General features: G+C 44.1%; 1 protein-coding gene across 1 annotated transcript in view; it reads left to right on the forward strand.

Annotated features, from left to right (window-relative positions):
* The window catches only part of LOC112235440 (PDZ domain-containing protein 4-like), a 67,295-nt gene that overhangs the window by 44,231 nt on the left and 8,410 nt on the right, over window positions 1-14,654 (forward strand). Inside the window, exons 5-9 of the mRNA XM_024380183.2 lie at window positions 4,108-4,206; window positions 4,732-4,794; window positions 9,552-9,653; window positions 12,645-12,790; window positions 13,547-14,599. Coding sequence (XP_024235951.2) covers window positions 4,108-4,206; window positions 4,732-4,794; window positions 9,552-9,653; window positions 12,645-12,790; window positions 13,547-14,599 — 1,463 coding nt within the window. The remainder of the gene's footprint in view (window positions 1-4,107; window positions 4,207-4,731; window positions 4,795-9,551; window positions 9,654-12,644; window positions 12,791-13,546; window positions 14,600-14,654) is intronic.

Genomic DNA, 14,654 nt, shown 5'->3' on the forward strand with positions numbered 1-14,654 from the left:
ATAATGGACTAGCTTCTCACGATAATGGACTAGCTTCTCACGATAATGCTCTAGCTTCTCACGATAATGGTCTAGCTTCTCACGATCATGGACTAGCTTCTCACGATAATGCTCTAGCTTCTCACGATCACGGTCTAGCTTCTCACGATCACGGTCTAGCTTCTCACGATCATGGACTAGCTTCTCACGATAATGGACTAGCTTCTCACGATAATGCTCTAGCTTCTCACGATAATGGTCTAGCTTCTCACGATCATGGACTAGCTTCTCACGATAATGCTCTAGCTTCTCACGATCACGGTCTAGCTTCTCACGATCATGGTCTAGCTTCTCACGATCATGGTCTAGCTTCTCACGATCATGGTCTAGCTTCTCACGATCACGGTCTAGCTTCTCACGATCACGGTCTAGCTTCTCACGATCATGGTCTAGCTTCTCACGATCACGGTCTAGCTTCTCACGATCATGGTCTAGCTTCTCACGATCACGGTCTAGCTTCTCACGATCACGGTCTAGCTTCTCACGATCACGGTCTAGCTTCTCACGATAATGGTCTAGCTTCTCACGATCACGGTCTAGCTTCCCACGATAATGGTCTAGCTTCTCACGATCATGGTCTAGCTTCTCACGATAATGGTCTAGCTTCTCACGATCACGGTCTAGCTTCTCACGATCATGGTCTAGCTTCTCACGATCACGGTCTAGCTTCTCACGATCACGGTCTAGCTTCTCACGATAATGGTCTAGCTTCTCACGATAATGGACTAGCTTCTCACGATAATGCTCTAGCTTCTCACGATCACGGTCTAGCTTCTCACGATAATGGACTAGCTTCTCACGATCACGGTCTAGCTTCTCACGATCATGGACTAGCTTCTCACGATAATGGACTAGCTTCTCACGATAATGCTCTAGCTTCTCACGATCACGGTCTAGCTTCTCACGATAATGCTCTAGCTTCTCACGATCACGGCTAGCTTCTCACGATAATGGACTAGCTTCTCACGATAATGGACTAGCTTCTCATGATAATGGACTAGCTTCTCACGATAATGCTCTAGCTTCTCACGATAATGCTCTAGCTTCTCACGATAATGCTCTAGCTTCTCACGATAATGCTCTAGCTTCTCACGATAATGGACTAGCTTCTCACGATAATGGACTAGCTTCTCACGATCATGGACTAGCTTCTCACGATAATGCTCTAGCTTCTCACGATAATGCTCTAGCTTCTCACGATAATGCTCTAGCTTCTCACGATAATGGACTAGCTTCTCACGATAATGCTCTAGCTTCTCACGATAATGGACTAGCTTCTCACGATCACGGTCTAGCTTCTCACGATAATGGACTAGCTTCTCACGATAATGCTCTAGCTTCTCACGATAATGGACTAGCTTCTCACGATAATGCTCTAGCTTCTCACGATCACGGTCTAGCTTCTCACGATAATGCTCTAGCTTCTCACGATCATGGACTAGCTTCTCACGATAATGATCTAGCTTCTCACGATCATGGACTAGCTTCTCACGATAATGCTCTAGCTTCTCACGATCACGGTCTAGCTTCTCACGATAATGCTCTAGCTTCTCACGATAATGCTCTAGCTTCTCACGATAATGGACTAGCTTCTCACGATAATGGACTAGCTTCTCACGATAATGCTCTAGCTTCTCACGATAATGGACTAGCTTCTCACGATAATGCTCTAGCTTCTCACGAGAATGGACTAGCTTCTCACGATAATGCTCTAGCTTCTCACGATCACGGTCTAGCTTCTCACGATAATGGACTAGCTTCTCACGATAATGCTCTAGCTTCTCACGATAATGGACTAGCTTCTCACGATAATGCTCTAGCTTCTCACGATCACGGTCTAGCTTCTCACGATAATGCTCTAGCTTCTCACGATCATGGACTAGCTTCTCACGATAATGATCTAGCTTCTCACGATCATGGACTAGCTTCTCACGATAATGCTCTAGCTTCTCACGATCACGGTCTAGCTTCTCACGATAATGGACTAGCTTCTCACGATCATGGTCTAGCTTCTCACGATAATGCTCTAACTTCTCACGATCACGGACTAGCTTCTCACGATAATGGACTAGCTTCTCACGATAATGGACTAGCTTCTCACGATAATGGACTAGCTTCTCACGATAATGGTCTAGCTTCTCACGATAATGGACTAGCTTCTCACGATAATGGTCTAGCTTCTCACGATAATGGACTAGCTTCTCACGATAATGGTCTAGCTTCTCACGATCATGGTCTAGATGTAACAGAAGCAGTTATCTTATGCTGTTCAAAAAGAAGACTACAGATGGAGAAGCCATTGTAACAAAACAGATTAATTTCCGTCCCTGCCTATCACTAACACACCTGGCCCATATAATCAACGATCACGATTAGGACCACTCTGGATCATAATTAGCTGAATCAAGTGTGTTACTGCAGGGCTGGAATGAAAGCCTGCACACCCAGTACTGTAGATCTCCAGACCTCGAGGTGTGGACCTCCACTGTAAAGGAATTTTGGCACTGCTCTCTATCTACTTCTCCAGAGTCAGATTCATTCGTGGATAACCATTTTTACGTCTCTATGACGGAAGTCAGAGGTAGTTTCTGCTAATTGGTGTTAGCGCAATGACTGGAAGTCTACAGGAACAACTAGCATGCTAGCTGTTCCCATGAGACATCAAGGCATTGCGTTAACGCTAAAAATCAATTGCGCTAACGCTACTTAGCATCTTCCTTCAGACCGCATGCAGAGACATAAAAATGGTGTCCACAAGTTCATCTGACTCTTTAAGGAAGTAGATAAAGGACTTCATTGCCAAAACTCTTGATGTATCCCTTTAAAATGTACCACATTCTAAAGTACTATTTTAATTTAGTTTATTATTCTTTATTTAACTAGGCAAGTCGGTTAAGAACAAATTCTTATTTTACAATGACGGCCTACCCCCGGGCCAAACCCTAACCCGGATAACGCTGGGCCAATTTTGCGCCGCCCAATCCAAGGCCGGTTGTGAAACACCCAAAGGGCAGCTTACTATAATACAAGGTCCTACTCCTTCCAATAAGACTGTGTGAACTCACAGCCTTCATTGATTAAATCTCTGCTCTGCCACTTGATTTAGTCAACAACAACAAATGAAATACAAAGATTGTACACTGAATAGGTGCAGTGTAATGTGTCAAGAGGCTGGCTGCCTCCTCCATCTGTCTCTCACTTACAAATTAGATGGAAACACCAAGAGAAGCGCAATAGAATTTGTAATGGAACCGGCAGATACAGTATCTAAGATTTTTTTGTTAGGGCATGAATGCAAATGAAATGGAATTGATCCAAATGGGCTGAAATCCAATGAAATGGAGATGACTCTGATATTTTAGATTCAGTAGGCTCGTTGCACCCAGAGCTAGAAAACTACGGCAGTTTGTGAAGAATGCTTATTAAGATGAATGTTGGCCGAATTTCTGTTTTTCAGCAACATTGGTCTTTGTACTCTAGGGTGTATACTGTACAGCACAGTATGACACTTGTAGTCATTTGTGAGAATCTCAAACAAATGTTTGTTTTTGCTCTCTCCCTCCCTCTTCCTCCCTTCTCTCTATTACTCTCTCTCTCTCTCATCTCTCCCTCCTCTCTCTTACTATCTATTACTCTCTCTCTCATCTCTCCCTCCTCTCTCTTACTATCTATTACTCTCTCTCTCTCATCTCTCCCTCCTCTCTCTTACTATCTATTACTCTCTCTCTCTCATCTCTCCCTCCTCTCTCTTACTATCTATTACTCTCTCCCTCTCTCCCTTATTCTCTCTCTTGCTCTCTCTCTCTCCCTTATTCCCTCTCATACGCTCTCTCCCCCTCCTTCTCTTTCATACTCTCTCTCCCTCTTCTCTTACTCTCTCTCTCCTTCTCTCTCTCCTTCCTTCTCTCTCTCTCTCTCCCTCCTTCTCTCTCTCTTACTCTCTCTCCTATTTTCTCCCCCCTCTCCTTTTCCATCTTTTCCTTCATCTCTCTAATCTTCTCTTCTCTCTATCTCTTTCTCACTCCTATTCCTCTCTCTTCCTGTCTCTCTCTCCCTCCTTCTCTATAGGAGGTGGAGCTGTATAAGTCCAGTCAACAGGACAAGCTGGGGTTGACAGTGTGTTACTGTACAGATGATGAGGAGGACCTGGGAATATATGTAGGAGAGGTGAGAAAAAAGGCCAGCACCATATGTATTAACCAGAGATTAGAGACCTTTAGAGACCCAGTGTATGAAGACCATGTTGAGACCAAACCCATGTTGGGACCAAGACCATGTTGAGACAAAGACCATGTTAAGACCATGATGAGACCAAGACCATGTTAAGACCATGATGAGACCAAGACCATGTTAAGACCAAGACCATGTTGAGACCAAGACCATGTTAAGACCATGATGAAACCAAGACCATGTTGAGACCAATACCATTGTAAGACCATGTTGAGACCAATACCATGTTGAGACCAGACCATGTTAAGACCATGTTGAGACCAAGACCATGTTAAGACCATGTTGAGACCACGACCAAGACCATGTTGAGACCAAGACCATGTTGAGACAAAGACCATGTTGAGACCACGACCAAGACCATGTTGTGACCAAGACCAATTAAAATATAGAAAAAACAAGATCTGGTACTAATCCTTGACACTAGTGTACTACATTGGCCCATAACTCATCTCTTCTCTTCAGGTCAATCCCAACAGTATAGCAGCAAAGAACGGACGTATCCGTGAGGGAGACAGAATTCTGCAGGTAGGCCAACACACACACACGCCACCCACCCGACAAAGTAGGCCAATTCACTTCTAATCTCTAGTAGAGCTTTAGCCACTTTCTGTACTGTTACTGGGTGGTGAGAGAGTGCCCCAGTGACAGGCTGACAGTTCTGCCTAAAAATAGAGGAGAAGGAACGAAGGATGACGCAACTTTTACTCAACACGATAAAAGTCTCTGTGAGCTGCCTGTCAGGGAGTTGAAAATAATGGCTAATCACTGCTCCATATCACCATGGTTACTGATGTTGGTTTCTTGTTCCAAACCACCCGGTACTCTACCCGCTCTCGAGCATACTGCTCGCCAATGTCCAGTCTCTCGACAAGGTAGACGAGATCCTTGCAAGGGTAGCCTTCCAGAGAAACATTAGAGACTGTAACGTTCTTTGTTTCACGGAAACATGGCTCACCCGAGACACGCTATCGGAGTCGGGACAGCCAGCTGGTTTCTTCACGCATCGCGCCGAACAGAAACAAGCATCTTTCTGGTAAGAAGAAGGGCGGGGTGTATGCCTTATGATTAACGAGTCGTGGTGCCATTATAACAGCATACAGGCACTCAAGTCCTTTTGTTCACCTGACCTAGAATTCCTCACAATCAAATGTCGACCGCATTATCTACCAAGAGAATTCTCTTCGATTATAATCACAGCCGTGTATACCCCCCCCAAGCAGACACCTCGACGGCCCTGAAAGAACTTCATTGGACTCTATGTAAACAGGAAACCACATATCCTGAGGTTGCATTTATTGTAGCTGGGGATTTTAACAAGGCTAATCTGAAAACAAGGCTCCCTAAATCTTATCACCATATCGAATGCACGACCCGGGCTGGCAGCATTCTGGAACACTGCTGCTCAAAGTTCTGTGACGCATACAAAGCCCTCCCTCGCCCTCCTCTCGGGAAATATGACCATGACTCCATTTTGTTGCTCCCAGCCTTTAGACAGAAACTAAAACAGGAAACGCCCGTGCTCAGGTCTGTTCAACGCTGGTCCGACCAATCTGATTCCACGCTCGAAGATTACTTCGATCACGTGGACTGGGATATTTCTGGATAGCCTCAGACAACAACATTGATGAATACGCTGATTCATTGAGCGAGTTTATTAGCAACTGCATCGGTGATGATGTACCCACAGTGACTATTAAAACCTTCCAAAAACCGTGGATTGATGGCAGCGTTCGCACAAAATTGAAAGTGCGGTTCGCACTGCTTTTAATCACGAAAAGGCGACTGGAAACATGACTGAATACAAACAGTCTATATATTCCCTCCGCAAGGCAATTAAACAAGCTAAGCATCAGTATAGAGACAAAGTAGAATCGCAATTCAACGGCTCAGACATGAGAGGTATGTGGGTCTACAGTCAATCATGGACTGCAAAAAGAAAACCAGCCCCGTCGCGGACACCGACGTCTTGCTCCCAGACAAACTAAAAAACTTCTTCGCTCGCTTTGAGGACAATACAGTGCCACTGACTGCCCGCTACCAAAACCTCCTCCACCTCAGCCAACGTGAGTAAAATATTTAAATGTGTTAACACTCACAAGGCTACCGGCCCAGACGGCATCCCCAGCCACGTCCTCAGAGCATGCGCAGACCAGCTGGATGGTGTGTTTACGGACATACTCAGTCTTCTGTTCCCACATGCTTCAAGTGGGCCACCATTGCTCCTGTTCCCAAGAAAGTCAAGGCAACTGAGCTAAACGACTATTGCCCCGTAGCGCTCACTTCCGTCATCATGAAGTTTTGAGAGACTAGTCAAGGACCATATCACCTCCAACCTTACTTGACACCCTTGACACCCAGGTCCACAGACGACGCAATCGCAACAACACTGCACACTGCCCTAACGCATCTGGACAAGAGGAATACCTATGTAAGAATGCTGTTCATCAACTACAGCTCAGCATTTAACACCATAGTACCCTCCAAACTCGTCATTAAGCTCGAGACCCTGGGTCTCAACCCCGCCCTGTGCAACAGGTTCCTGGACTTTCTGATGGGCCGCCCCCAGGTGGTGAGGGTAGGAAACAACATCTCCACCCCGCTTATCCTCAACACTGGGGCCCCACAAGGGTGCATTCTCAGCCCTCTCCTGTACTCCCTGTTCACCCATGACTGTTCACCCATGACTGAGTGGCCATGCATGCCTCCAACTCAATCATCAAGTTTGCAGACGACACTACAGTGTTAGGCTTGATTACCAACAGCGATGAGACAGCCTACAGCACATTTTGTATATTTATATATATATATATATACACACAGTATATACGTATTTTTACCCCTTTTTTCTCCCCAATTCCGTGGTTTCCAATTGGTAGTTACAGTCTTGTCTCATCGCTGCAACTCCCGTACGGACTCGGGAGAGGTGAAGGTCGAGAGCCATGCGTCCTCCGAAACACAACCCAACCAAGCCGCACTGCTTCTTAACACAATGCACATCCAACCCAGAAGCCAGCCGCACCAATGTGTCGGAGGAAACACCATACACCTGGCGACCTGGCCAGTGTGCACTGCGCCCGGCCTGCCACAGGAGTCGCTAGTGCGCAATGAGACAAGAATATCCCTGCCGGCCAAACCCTCCCTAACCCAGACGGCGCTGGGCCAATTGTGCGCCGCTCCATGGGCCTCCTGGTCGCGGCCGGCTGCGACAGCGCCTGGGCTCAAACCCAGAGTCTCTGGTGACACAACTAGCACTGTGATGCAGTGCCCTAGCCACCCGGGACGCCCCACCAATAACAGCACTTACTGTTCTCTCCAGCTCTAGCAGCTTCTCTAGCATCTAGCAGGGCAGAAATTGGATGAACTGACTTGTTGGAAAGGTGGCATCCTGTGACGGTGCCACATTGAATGTCACTGAGCTCTTCAGTAAGGCCATTCTACTGCCAATGTTTGTCTATGTCACGTTCTTTCAAAATCGAACCCAGAAGCAGACCAGGACAAGGAGAGTAGAAAGAAGGTGAGTACTTATTTACAAGTGAATGTGAATGGGTAGATATATCCAGGTGGCGTAGCGGGCAGCGGTGGTGAGTTGATGGGAGTAAATAGGTGGATCCAATGGGGTAGCGGAATCCTCCGACGACCAGGCGAATATGGGGTAAATGATCCGGGTGAGTAACTGAAGACAGAACAAACGGAGGTAAGTTTAAGGCAAGCAATACGTAAAAAACAACAAAACAAATTCTATCCAACTTGAGGCTGATACTATGGCACAACATACTGTTCATGGCTAACGATCCGGTAGGGAATGGATGTCAGGTCAGAGCTTTTGAAGGGGAGAGGTGATGATCAGGACAGGTGTGCAGATTACTGATGGGATACAGGTGCGGATGAACATCGATCTCCCAACAAGCTAATTCGCCCGGCAACCAGACAGGATGCGTTCCAGGACACCGGAAACACACTCCAGGACAGAAACACAGGCAAACACAGACTCAGGAAGCGGGATTCGTGACAGTCTATGGAGAGGGCATATCTGTGTCCTGGATTTTATACAAATGTCAGCAACAGATGTGGCTGAAATAGCAAAATCCACTCATTTCAAGGGGTGTCCACATACTTTTGTATATAGTGCATATGTACATATGTACATACCTACCTCAATTACCTCATACCCCTGCACATGGATTCAGTACTGGTACCCCAGGTATATAGCCATGTTATTACCTCGTACCCCTGCACATTGACTCAGTACTGGTACCCCAGGTATATAGCCATGTTATTACCTCGTACCCCTGCACATTGACTCAGTACTGGTACCCCAGGTATATAGCCATGTTATTACCTTGTACCCCTGCACATTGACTCAGTACTGGTACTCCAGGTATATAGCCATGTTATCATTGACTCAGTACTAGTACCCCAGGTATATAGCTGTGTTATCATTGACTCAGTACTGGTACCCAGGTATATAGCCATGTTATTACCTTGTACCCCTGCACATTGACTCAGTACTGGTACTCCAGGTATATAGCCATGTTATTACCTTGTACCCCAGCACATTGACTCAGTACTGGTACCCAGGTATATAGCCATGTTATTACCTTGTACCCCTGCACATTGACTCAGTACTGGTACTCCAGGTATATAGCCATGTTATCATTGACTCAGTACTGGTACTCCAGGTATATAGCCATGTTATCATTGACTCAGTACTGGTACCCCAGGTATATAGCCATGTTATCATTGACTCAGTACTGGTACTCCAGGTATATAGCCGTGTTATCATTGACTCAGTACTGGTACCCCAGGTATATAGCCGTGTTATCATTGACTCAGTACTGGTACCCCAGTAGATAAACGGTATTGACATCCAGAACAGTCTATAATGTCTTCCTGTTTCCCACTAGATAAATGGTATTGATATCCAGAACAGTCTATAATGTCTTCCTGTTTCCCACTAGATAAATGGTATTGATATCCAGAACAGTCTATAATGTCTTCCTGTTTCCCACTAGATAAATGGTATTGATATCCAGAACAGTCTATAATGTCTTCCTGTTTCCCACTAGATAAATGGTATTGATATCCAGAACAGTCTATAATGTCTTCCTGTTTCCCACTAGATAAATGGTATTGATATCCAGAACAGTCTATAATGTCTTCCTGTTTCCCACTAGATAAATGGTATTGATATCCAGAACAGTCTATAATGTCTTCCTGTTTCCCACTAGATAAATGGTATTGATATCCAGAACAGTCTATAATGTCTTCCTGTTTCCCACTAGATAAATGGTATTGATATCCAGAACAGAGAAGAGGCGGTGGCCATTTTGACCAGAGAGGACAGCATCAACTTCTCACTGCTGCTGGCCAGACCCGACATAGAGGTACACACACACACACACACACACAAATCCTTAGATCACTAGCTCATATCTGGCTGGGAGAAGCATGTAAGAGGTTGTTTGGGAGAGGGATTGTGGGGATTTTTTAAAATGTTGTTAGGTGCTGGAATACCTTAAGAACACCTGCTGTTTCCATGAGATAGACTGACCAGGTGAATCCAGGTGAAAGCTATGAATCCCTTATTGATGTCAGAGTTTTTCACGCTCAACAGTTTCCCGTGTGTATCATGAATGGTCCACCACCCAAAGGACATCCAGCCAACTTTGCACATAAATGACGCAAATATGAAAGTCAATATTAAGATGTTTCTCTCATTAATAATACATTCTATTGTACAAATGTAGTGTGTTTGAGTTTTAAAAACGCTTAAAGTAATTTCCAATTTGATTTCAAATATATATATATATATATAATCCACATTATAATTTTATGTAGCTGCAGGAAATTTTTCTCAAATTAAGATCCTACATCTGCAAATACACAAGTACACAAACAGACACTCACTCTCTCTAGCTTACAGCCACACACACAGTCTTTAAGGTATACAGTACATATACCTGCTAGGCCACGATAAATCTTTCGCCATATGGCAAAATGTAGAAAAGAGTGGCATTTCTACTATCAGATCTCCACAACAAATAGAGAACAAACCAAACTAAATAATCTAGAAATTCTAATCTAGAATTGAATAAAGAAGGGTAGGGGTATAGGACAGAGGGAGGAAATATAGAAGAGACAGGTGAATGGGTGATAGAGAGAGGGAGAGGGAAGCGTGGAGGGATGAGATAGAGAGGAAATATTGAAGAGACAGGTGAATGGGTGATAGAGAGAGGGAGAGGGAAGGGTAGGGGTATAGGACGGAGGGAGGAAATATAGAAGAGACAGGTGAATGGGCGATAGAGAGAGGGAGAGGGAAGCGTGGAGGGATGAGATAGAGAGGAAATGTAGGAGGAGGAGGAGACAGGTTTATCTACAACGTCCCATTTTTGTTGCTTCAAGGTCACAGCTATATATTTACACAGACACACAGCACACATACACGCACACACACACACACACACACAAACACACACACACACACACACACACACACACACATCAATACCACTATCTTACCATACTATATGTCATTATGTAGTCTCACTAACAGTGATTCAATTAGGATTTGGGAGGTGGAGGATGGGGGGGTTATAATGTACTAGTCTGAATACAATGTGTACTGATACCATTCTAAATATACTGTATACTGGTACTAGTCTAAATATACTGTATACTGATACTAGTGTAAATATACTGTATACTGGTACTAGTGTAAATATACTGTATACTGATACTAGTGTAAATATACTGTATACTGGTACTAGTCTAAATATACTGTATACTGATACTACTCTAAATATACTGTATACTGATACTAGTCTAAATATACTGTATACTGATACTAGTCTAAATATACTGTATACTGATACTAATGCAAATATACTGTATACTGATACTAGTCTAAATATACTGTATACTGGTACTAGTGTAAATATACTGTATACTGGTACTAGTGTAAATATACTGTATACTGGTACTAGTGTAAATATACTGTATACTGATACTAATGCAAATATACTGTATACTGATACTAGTCTAAATATACTGTATACTGATACTACTCTAAATATACTGTATACTGATACTAGTGTAAATATACTGTATACTGATACTAATGCAAATATACTGTATACTGATACTAGTCTAAATATACTGTATACTGATACTAGTGTAAATATACTGTATACTGATACTAGTGTAAATCTACTGTATACTGGTACTAGTCTAAATATACTGTATACTGATACTAGTGTAAATATACTGTATACTGGTACTAGTCTAAATATACTGTATACTGATACTAGTTTAAATATACTGTATACTGGTACTACTTTAAATATACTGTATACTGGTACTAGTCTAAATATAATGTATACTGATACTACTCTAAATATACTGTATACTGATACTAGTCCAAATATACTGTATACTGATACTAGTCCAAATATACTGTATACTCATAGTACTCTAAATATACTGTATACTGTTACTACTCTAAATATACTGTATACTGATACTAGTCCAAATATACTGTATACTGATAGTACTCTAAATATACTGTATACTGTTACTACTCTAAATATACTGTATACTGGTAATACTCTAAGTATACTGTATACTGGTACTAGTGTAAATATACTGTATACTGGTACTAGTGTAAATATACTGTATACTGGTACTAGTGTAAATATACTGTATACTGGTACTAGTGTAAATATACTGTATACTGGTACTAGTGTAATTATACAGTATACTGGTACTAGTGTAAATATACTATATACTGGTACTAGTGTAAATATACTGGTACTCCTGTATTCTGATACTAATTCTGATTCTGAGGACAAAAATCTATGCTCTGCTCTTTGTGACATTTTATTTAAATCACATTAAATTATCTTTCAAATAAATCAATAACCCAATACAGAAAGCTAAAACATTGTAGTCGAATTGCTCAATATCAAGATCCATATTTATTTTACATTTCAAATAACACAATCTAACTCCAGGAACAGATAACACATGGATGTTAAATGATTATGTTGCCATCTAGTGTTTTTAAAATAAAATAAAAAATTGTGTTGAACTAAAAATAACGTATATACGTATGAACTTTGTTGTATCATGAACTTTTCTCATTTTCATCCTATGTTCTTTCATCCCTCATTTTCATCCTATGTTCTTTCATCCCTCATTTTCATCCTATGTTCTTTCATCCCTCATTTTCATCCTATGTTCTTTCATCCCTCGTCTCCTTCAACAATCAATGACATTACTCAACTTTGGCCATTTGCCATCTTTGAAACGCACTTCAACCACAACGCTGGTGTCTTTGAGAAAATAAAAAAACCTCAACCATCCATTCCTTCACCCAGAACGAGCCCCAGGGAAACCCAGAGGAGGTGGTTATGGAGATACCTCTCAGCATGAATGTTGAGGCCCTCCACACCTACCACCTGCCCAGCCTCTACAGAGAGGGGCCACACACCCCCACCCACATCCTTAGTCTGACTACTCTCAGGTTGGTACAGCGTCAGAGCCATGTATTTACGGAGTCGGAACTTTGACGTTTCTGCATTATGATGCATTTACATGACACTCCAACATTCTACGGCGGCCATGTTAGATCCCGATTAACATTAGATGAGGGGGGGGGGTATTTAAATTACTAGTATGTCACTGGTGATGAAATACAGACGAAACCTTACCTCTATGTTTGCACATTTCTTTTGCACCTGTGGTGTTCTGTGTTCACTAGTCAAGTACAGTGCAATTAAATATAGAAAAATATTGTATAGATGTATTTTCTTTTGTTACATGGTTTTAAGTGCGAGTACTTTTTGAACTCCACTCAGTATAGTCTACTCATTCTAGCCAACCTTGGCAGAGAACAGACTAGACCACATGTAGTAGCCCACTAGACCCTAACCTTAACCCAGCTAGCGAGCGTCTAATGACCCACTAGCAGCCTGCCGCCGGCAAAGTTATCGGCCGACTGGCAACTACTGGCGGCCCCTCAGGGGCCCATCAGTGGCTAGCTTAGTTGCTATAGCCCTAAAACTGCTTCTCTCCCCTGTGTCAGACTAGCGTCCTGTCCAGGGGGTGTACATCAAGCTGCCTCTCCAGGCTATTTGTTTACTGCTTCTTCTCTTCTCCTCAGTAACAGCGTGTAGCTACTATATAGATACTGTACAAATACTGTGTAGATACTGTGAAGATACTGTAAATGCTGTAGATACTGTATAGATACTGTTTATGATACTGGTCATCTCCCCAGTAACAGTCAGGAGCTGGACAGTGGCGTGGGCCGTACAGACGAAAGCACCCACAACGCTGAGTCCTCTGAACATGACCTGCTGGGAGAGGACCAGGACCAGACCAGCGCCCCAAACACCAACACAACCAACACCCCAGGCAGCATGAGGAAGTTCAGGCCTGGGAATACACCCTCGTCCCCCTCGCCCCACCTCCAAGAGATCCACCTCAGTAATGACTCCCAGCCAAGGGTGGTGCTGTATGGAGGAAAGGGACTGGGAGGGGGTTTGGGGACAGGGTTGGGATTGGGGTTGGGGTTGGGGGGGTATGTACCCGACCCACTGATGATGATGATGATGATGCCGGGTCTGACTGAGGAAGAGTGCGAGAGGTACAGGGAGCTACTAGAGATCCGGTGTCAGTTTGAAAGGAACAGGAAGCTTGCTGAGAGAAGCCAGGGAGGAAGATCAGGGACTGAGGAGGAGGAGGAGGAGGAGGAGTGTGAGATGTGTGAGGGTGAAGGGGGGAGTGACCCAAAAGTCGATGTAAACTGCAACGAGAGCATGACGCAACACAAGATGGCGTTGTTAGAGGAGGAACTACGTCATCTAGAGTTTAAGTGCCGCAACATCCTGAGAGTGCAGAAGATGCAGCAGCTGAGAGAACGACGCATGAAGGCGTGGCTTCTGGAGGAGGACGTTGTTGGCCGTGGAGCCCTACCCACTGGTTCTGAACCCGCACCCGACCACGACACAGACCCAGAGCCCGCCAACGAGCTCCACCGCAAGCTATCGGACATCAATGAGCTCCCTGAGCGGGAGAGATCTGACCCAGACCCAGACCAGGACAAAGACAGCACCAGCGCCTACAACACAGGGGGAGAGAGCTGCAGGACCACCCCTCTGGTCAGCACCGAGTTACTCCCTCTGTCTTTGTCCATCCAGGAAGAGGGTAGAGGTGGGGACACCCCCAACAGACACAGCCGAGACGGGGCCGACAAGGTCGGGTCTCGGCGGGGATGGGAGAAAGGAGGACATGGGAGTCTGAATGGTTCCTTCTCTCCCAACAGCTACAGGTAATGTATTGTGAGATACTGTATAGCTACTGTGTAGATACTGTATAAATACTGT

Source organism: Oncorhynchus tshawytscha, linkage group LG16, assembly GCF_018296145.1.
Source record: "Oncorhynchus tshawytscha isolate Ot180627B linkage group LG16, Otsh_v2.0, whole genome shotgun sequence".
Taxonomy (NCBI): domain Eukaryota; kingdom Metazoa; phylum Chordata; class Actinopteri; order Salmoniformes; family Salmonidae; genus Oncorhynchus; species Oncorhynchus tshawytscha.